The sequence below is a fragment of the Ovis canadensis genome, chromosome 2, assembly GCF_042477335.2.
Source record: "Ovis canadensis isolate MfBH-ARS-UI-01 breed Bighorn chromosome 2, ARS-UI_OviCan_v2, whole genome shotgun sequence".
Taxonomy (NCBI): Eukaryota; Metazoa; Chordata; class Mammalia; order Artiodactyla; family Bovidae; genus Ovis; species Ovis canadensis.
Genome location: NC_091246.1, coordinates 44,376,979 through 44,385,002, shown reverse-complemented (window position 1 = coordinate 44,385,002; position 8,024 = coordinate 44,376,979). Strand labels below are relative to the sequence as shown.

Below are 8,024 nucleotides of genomic sequence, written 5' to 3'. Positions count from 1 at the left end.
TGGGTGGGCAGGGGAAGAGGGGAGAGAAGTCAGCCCACCTAGCAGGCTTGGAAAAAAATTAAGGGGGAGGTTTTCCTGAAAGCCTGTTTTCTGGCTGCAAGAGCTTCAGCACTTGAACCCTGGTGACTCTGCAAACTCCTCCTGCAAAGATGTTAGATGAGGATTACTCACTTACGCCCAGTGGGTGGTCCCAGTGGAGGAGGCTCTGTCACCTCTGACAGCCCAGCAGGACCCAGGTCAAAGTGGTGACTCAAGAGCGTCCTCCCCAGGAAGGGAGGCCAGGGCCGGCTCCGTGGGTGCTCCCCCGTGGGTGTGGACTGTCATCTGGAAAGAGGGAATGAGGCAAAGCATGAGGGGCACCACCATCAGCCATCCCTAGAATGAGCCCCAGGCAGCAGTCTGCAGTTCTGCATAAGATGCTTGGTGAAAAACTGGAGCAACCAAGCAGAGTGGCGGTGTTTATTGAAAAAGAGATGAATTCCATCTCCTTCCAAGTTATTCAGTGCCAGGCTGGTGAGTTCAGAAATAGCTGGCAGTCATAGAATCACAGAATCCTACTGTGGATGGGAACCTCAGAGAGCAGTGCCCCTGACCCTTCCCTTTGTAGAGGAGGAAAGTGGGGCCCAGCCGGGTTAAGGGACTTGCTGATCGCCATGCAGGGGCTCTCAGGGCCCCGCTGCCCTGCTGGGCCTTCTCTGCATTCTCGAGTGATCTTCTCCCCTCCCATCCATGGAGCAGTAGCTTCCCTCGCTCTGGACCCCCAGGTCCTGCTCCAGCTCAGATGCCTTCCTGCAAACCAGGGAGTGATGCCCCCTCCTCAGGGTCCAGGGGAATGCATGGATGCATGAGTTGAGAGAAGCTGAAGTTCAACCCCATAGACAGGGCACAACCTCAGAGTAGTCCGTGCAGCTGCCATGCTCCAGACCACACCTGTGGGTGTAGGTAACTGCAGGCTACCTGCATGATTCCTCACAGCCCCTGCCCGAGGTGGGGCCTCTCTCCTAAGCCTCCTCTTCCACAGCTCACCTGCCTCCACATCCCTATAACAATGGCAACCTGCCCTGTCTTCCATCCACCTGGGGGTGATTAAAGCCCCATCATCCATTGTCACTCCCTGCCACCGAAGCCCCATGGTCAGAGAGCCTGGGATTGAGAGCTTGGGCTCTGAGATCATCTATAACATGGTGCGCAAACTGCAACCCAGGGGCCAGTTCCAGCCTGGACCTGTTTCAGTGAATCCAGTTTGATTGGAGCACAGTCAGCTCCATCACTTACATATTGCTACTGGCTGTTTTCAAGCTACAATACAATGGCTGAGTTAGTAGTTGCAACAGAAATGGCACAGCCCAAGAAGCCTATTACATTAATTACTTGGCCCTTGACAGAAAAAGTTTGCTGATCCCCAATCTAGAGAAACCTTTCTGAGGCTCAAGGAAGCTCAGTGACTTAGCTAGGTGAGCCAGAGTTAGAATCCAGGTCCCTGCACACCCTTTCCAGGAATACCCAGACTTCTGGAGGATAGAATATGGACTCGAATTTGTCCTCAGACTCCCACCACATTGACAGCCCTTTTTTCCTACAGGGAAGTCACAGCACAGATGGTTCTGCTCACAAAGCATCAAGGTGCTTTGACTCTGAACCCATTCCCAAGAGCTAGAGTTGAAAGCCTGGGGCTCCCACTCTGCAGTGAGTTCCCAAGAATCCCTGGGAGCAAAGCCTCTCTGGCCTGGGCTTGGGCCCCACCAGGGACCCCACGCCAGCCTGCCTCCTTCAGTTTCCAAGGCCAGTCACGGCATCCTGGCCTGTTTTGAGCTGGCGCACCCACAGCAGTGCCACATCTTCTGCCTTCCTGCGTGGAGAAGGGGCAGACACTCCGAGAGTGGACTCAGGAGAGTGTGACACGTAGGTGTTCTGTAGCCAGTGTCCCCAGAGACTCGCAGATCAAATCAACTCTGCTCTACCAACAGGAGGAACTTTCCTTTTTCCCTCTCCCCAACTCTGCTTGTCCTCTTAACTCCACTTGGCAATGCTTCCAAGAGCACCGTGCAGGGGCTTAATGGTGGCCGTTTCTTGTTTCTGCCACAGGGAATCTGTGAAAGTTTCTCGAGACACAGAGGAGGAGGAGGAAGAGAGAAGCTCCAAGGATGGACCCCAGAGCAGATCCTCCAGCTGCCAAGAGGAGGGCCCTGCCTGCCAGGCAGGGGCTGAGAATCCAGGAGCAGGGTCAGATAGCCACTAGCAGAAGGGAGGGGTGTGGCTGAAGGGAGGGCAGTAGCTGAATGTGAGGGTCCTGGCAGGGTATTCCATTCAACCCCAACCTCTTAGGAGGCAGGGCTGCTGGCTGCCTTACACAGAAACTGAGGCTTAGATTGAACGTGGCCACCCAGCTGGTGAGCAGCACATTTGGAATTCAATTCCAGGTCTGCCTCAACATATCCTCTTTCTGATCCTTGAGCTGCGTGGCCTCTTGAAGGTCTGGTGGAGAGAGCCGGGCCCAGCTAGGGCCTGGGGATCAAGTCCTCGGAAGGCCTCGCAAGAGCAAGGTTGGGTTTCCTGGGAAACCTGCCCTCCAAACAGGGCCTGGGGTGCAGAGAACTAAGATAACAGTTTTGTCTCTAATCTCTGAACAAGCAAGGGCCCAGCCATGAGGCTCACACACTAGGGCCACCAGGGCCAGGGCATGGCCCCCTGGATGCCAAGTCCTCTGAGCCTCTGAACCAGCCTCCTTGGATTCCCCACCACCACTTTGGGTCTCTGCTGGGCCTTTAGCCTGGTTGAGTGGTCCTAGCTGCATTGAGAGGAGGGCGGCGGGAGAAAGAGCCAGGTCGGAAGCTGAGGTCTGGGTTCTTAGCAGAACCAAAATCATCCCAGGTTGGAAGCTTCCCCCGGGGGGGAAGAAGCATCTTTATAGGGTTTCAGTCTGTGCAACACACTAGACCCTAGAAAACAGAATAAAATAGGCTTCTAATGGATGCATGCCCCAGATCAGGAATCCCCATGAGACTAGTGGCAAAAAAAAAAAAAATCCTTATTTTACAGACTTTGCTGACTCTGGAGTAAAGGCACAGTGGGCCTATACATCATGTGTTTGACTCCCCAAAAGAACCCAAAAGTAATTCTGACTCTCTGGTGGTGGCCCCTACCAATCTTGCTTTGATCTTTCCTGCTTCTCTCCCCATCCCTGCCCCCCAAGCCTAATCTCAATGTCTAGGCCCAAATGTCTTAATGTTACTAAGATCCATTCAAATCATTAAACTAATTAACATTAAGATAGTAAAACTTTATTCTTCACAGTTTTATTTACATATTTTTAGAGGGTCATGGAGAACAGGAATTGTCTCAGCCAAAGGAATGAATGTTTAATGGAAAATTTTAGCTATGGGATACCTGAATGGGGAGATGTTTTAAGGCACAGTAAAGCTCTCCAGCCTCTATTCCTCCTTCATAAAGGCACCTCTGTTTCCTTTGGGGAAATCATCTCTCCCCATGATGCAAGGCAAGGGCTTATCTCCCATTAAGGATGCCATAGTGAAGAACAGGGAAGCCTGGGGTACTGCAGTCCATGGGGTTGCAAAGAGCTGGACCTGACTTAGCGACTGGACAGCGTGACACCCAAGGCGGGCAGGAGATAGGCACAGGGCCCCAGTTCAGCCAACTGGATATGGTTGTTGTCATTCATCACAAAGGGGGCAGCACTCTGACCTTGTAGATTCTGCTTTCTATCCTTTCAAATGTCTTTTGGTTCCTGCCCAAACCTCCTTGGGTCCCCCACCTCCCACCCACTCTGTGGGCCACCTTCCCCAAAGGCTTCTAAGTGAACCAGTCTTTGCTGTTTGCAAAGAATATAGATTCCCAGCTGAAGGGCCATTCCACCTTGCTCTACCCACAGGAAGGCTAGCAGTGGCTGGGGAAGAGGGCAGGCTGGCTCACTGCCCCTCCATCAGAGGCTGGGACCCAGGAGGCCAGGTCCCAGCCTTCACAACCACATAAAAAAAAAACAGGAGTCCCCACAGGAAGACCAACTGTGCCACCTCACAGGGCCAAGCAGCCATCCTTAAAACAAAAACATCCACGAGAAGCGACATCAGGTTGTCTCCCATCCTCCATCCCCACGGCTACTTCTATTCTCTTCCAGTTTGGGGCCAGGAGGCATTGGCCTGTTTGGGACAAGAGGGAGGAGATGACAGGTGAACGAACTGGTAGGCTCAGCACAACCAGGAACTCAGACCCAGGGAATGTAAAATCGTCTCCATGCAGAACCCCAGTACCTGGCCCGAGGACACACAATGGACAGACACACGTGTATACACATGGACACACACATTCTCCCAGGGCTCCCCAGGAATGCAACGGAGACGCTGGCACCGGGCCAAGGACAAACCAGGGGAGGCAGCACACCCAGAGTGAAGCAGGAGGCAGATTGCTTCCTAGTACGTTTATTGGAGCCTCGGCTACGCGTGATACCAATCAGGAACTCCCTTCCACGACCCCATCAGCCCGACTGGGGCAGAAACACAGGGAGCCCACCTCCTTTTCTTCCCCCATATAGACAACATTATTAAAAAAAATAAATTTTACAATAATACATTTTCGCTCATCTGTTAGGGTATTATTTCCATAGGTTCTTAAAAAAAGGAAAGGAGAGGGAACCACACGATATATGTATACAGATGTGTATATACATATATGTTGAGAAAGGAGCTGCGTTATGTACATACAGTGGGCATTGGGCATATGTCTCAGAAATGAGGAGAGAAGGTGGGCAAGTGAGGCAGGGAGGAGAGTGATGGAGGGAGTCGCAGAGACCAGAGACGGCCCACGGTGGTCTCCTCAGTCTCAGCGCCTGGCCCCTCCCTCCAAAGGGAGACCCACCAAAGGGACCCACAAGAAACCAAGGGGGTGGATAAGGAATCATTTCTCTTTGATTTCAAAGGAGGTTCTTTGCCACCAAGGAGGAAGAAGCCGCCTTGAGGTGGTTCCCAAGTTTTGCTCCCAACCCCCAGTGGGGTCTCCCAGGCAGGTTGGGCTCCACAAGCCCCCCGGAGCTGCCCAGCCCTCCCCCCCATGCTACAGTGGGGATCAAGGGGAGAGCACCACACCCATCCACAGGCCAGATCCAGCCCTCAGAGAAGGGACGTGAAATAAACTCCATCCTGGAAGCCAAGTGGAGGTGCTGACGGTGCCCAACTGGACCCCCAGGGGTCAGCCTTGCTGCCCTGCTGCCTGACGCCCCCCGCCAGTCCCCAGCAGGTCCCCTTACTGGGGAGCTTGAGAAGAACAGCAGCCATCCTGGCCCCGCCCATGCCCCTGGGTAGCAGGGGTGTCGTCTGGTCCCATGTCAGCAGGGCCCAGAGAGGAAAACCCCCAGAGAAAAGTGAAGGGTATCTCTAGACCTGCCGTGTGCCCTCCTCGACGCGGGGTTTCCCCAGCCAGGGGGCCTCTGGGCCAGCTCTGAGGCTGCCCGCCTGCTTGTCTGCTTGGTTTAGAAAAACTTCTCCAAAGAAGAAACCTGGGAGGAGACAGGTTCAGAGACAAAGTGGGAAAAAACATCTTTTTTTTTTTTTTGCAAAGTGTGTGTGTGTGTGTGTGTCTGTGTGTGTTTCCATTTTGTCAGGCGGGTGTTCTCATCCGTGTAGCTTTCAGAATTCTCCCGACGGGATCCCCAGAGCCTACAAGGCCAGCTTCAGCATCAGGAAGGATGCAGCAGTCAAGGCAGCCGACGGTCTGGCTCTGCGGGGGCCTGAGTTAGGTTTGATCACCCTTTTACTCCCTGGGATGATATTGGTTGTGAGCTGCGGCCAAGCAGGAGAGAGAGAGAAACAGAGAAAAAGACAAGAGTCAGTAGGGCTGGGCTTCCCTGGTGGCTCAGATAGTAAAGAATCTGTCTGCAATGAGGGAGACCCAGGTTCAATCCCTGGATGGGGAAGATCCGCTGGAGAAGGGTTAGGGTTAGGGTCCCCGCAGGAGACCCTGCATGGGAAGGAAATGGCAACCCACTCCAGTATTCTTGCCTGGAGAATCCCATGGACAGAGGAGCCAGGCGGGTTACAGTCCACGGGGTTGCCAAAAGGCGGACACGAGTGAAGGAACTTGGCACGCACATAGATATAGTCCTGTGCTGGGTCTCCCTCAAGGAAGGGCCCAGGTCCTTTTCCATCTCTCCACCTCTGTGGAGTGTTCCAGAACCAGCACAGAGCAGGCTGCTGGGTGCACATGTCTATAGAGTCAGGAGGGCTTGCCAGGATCTCGCCTCAGAGCAGCCTGAGCATCTCCCCCAAGAGACAAGGAAAGGCCCTGGCTGTAACTTCTACACCCACCCATCCTCGCCCCCTACAGAGTGAGCGCCCACCCCGGTTCAGGCAGCCTGGAAGCTGAGCTAGCCCAGCCTGTGTTATGGAATCTGGGGGCTCCAAGAACAAGCCTCGCCTAGAAAACAATGCCCCTCCCCACTCAGCCCCTGCACCCACCCCCACTCTGCCCCTCACTCACCTCTGTGAAGCACATGCTTAACTCTTTGGAGTTATTGGCCTTCAGCCCCTGCTCCTGCGGGACAGAAGGCACTAGTAAGGGTGGGTCACATGGCTGGGTCTCTGGCCAGGCTTTGTCCCCAGATTCAGATGGGATCCCACATTTAGCAGCCGTGCCATCCACTGCTGGCATCGCAGGGTACACACAGAGAGCACTGGCAACACAAGGACCTGTGCCCTCCTCTGATACCTGCAGTGATTAAGTCCTGTCTCCTCTGGGCTCCTGAAGAAGAGAGTTCTAACTCTGCCCTCCAAACCGACAGCATCATAGAGTGATAAGGTGCTCCCAGGTTTGACTACCACATTCAGAGCTCCACTTGACGAGGCAAGGACCATACTATTTGTCCTTGCATAACAGCAGCTCAATATACGTTACACAGTAAGTACCCTACATACAAACAAGTTCCATTCTGGAAACACATTTCTAAGTCCAATTTGTTCATTAAGTCCAACAATGTTTGCCTAGGTACCCAACTAACTCGGCTATATGGTTGTTGTTATTCTTCAGTTGTGAAGTTGTGTCTGACTCTTTGCGATCCCATGGACTGTAGCACACAGACTCCTCTGTCCTTCACTGTCTCCCAGAGTTTTCTTAGATTCATGTCCATTGAGTCAGTGACGCTATCTAACCATCTCATCCTCTGATGTCCCCTTCTCCTTTTGCCTTCCATCTTTCCCAGCATTAGGGTCTTTTCCAATGAGTCAGCCATACAGTACTGTACTGTACTAGGTTTATACTTTTCATACAAATAATACATAAAAACAAGCAAACACAAAAAAATAAACATTTTTAATCTCACAGTTCATTACCTTGAAAAGTACAGTAATATAGTACAAGAGCTGGCACACAGGGGCAGGGACTGAGTGAATAGGCAAGAAGAGTTACTGCCTGCAGAAGGGTGAGGAGATGGGAGATGGCAGAAATGAAGGATCGGCAGCAATAGGAGATGGAGAGCAAACTGCAGTTTCACTTACACCTTACATGAGTGGACATATGAACACACATTCACATTTTTGAAAGTTTGATACCTGAAGGTTCGTATGTAGGGGACTTACTGTACTCAGTTAACATTTGTTAACTGTCATCCATTAACAAGTCTGTGAACGAATGAATGAGAATGAATGAATGAATGCTGCAGATCAGAACTGACACCTGAGTGCCAGCTCCAGAAAGATCATGAGTCCTCACTGGGCTCATGGGGAAGACAGCTGTGATTGATTAGTGATGTCTGCCACTGGGGCCAGTTAGGCAGACATCTGGCGATGGTATCAGGTGTTAGCCATTCCTCTGAAACAGATGTGTGGCATCTGGGAGCTCTGTGGTCCAGGTGAGGAATGAGAACCAGAGGGTGTGCATGAAATCAGCCCTTTGTTGCCATTATCGTAATAGTGATCCACGGGAACCAGCTGGCGGGTATGATGATTCTATCCTGGCCATTGGCTCTGGCCACCAGAAGCAACTGGAAAGCTCAAGAAATTATGCCTAAATCACTGCTT

At 52.4% G+C, this 8,024-nt stretch overlaps 1 protein-coding gene across 2 annotated transcripts in view; it reads right to left on the bottom strand.

Moving 5' to 3' along the window:
• Positions 1 to 4,420: 4,420 nt before the first annotated feature.
• Positions 4,421 to 8,024, bottom strand: part of GFRA2 (GDNF family receptor alpha 2) — a 198,187-nt gene continuing 194,583 nt past the window's right edge. For both annotated transcript variants that reach the window (XM_069576054.1, XM_069576055.1), the window contains 2 exons: positions 6,490 to 6,543; positions 4,421 to 5,792 (listed from right to left, as the gene is read on the bottom strand). In XM_069576054.1, the coding sequence (XP_069432155.1) occupies positions 5,670 to 5,792; positions 6,490 to 6,543 (177 nt within the window). In that variant the 3' untranslated portion in view covers positions 4,421 to 5,669. The remainder of the gene's footprint in view (positions 5,793 to 6,489; positions 6,544 to 8,024) is intronic.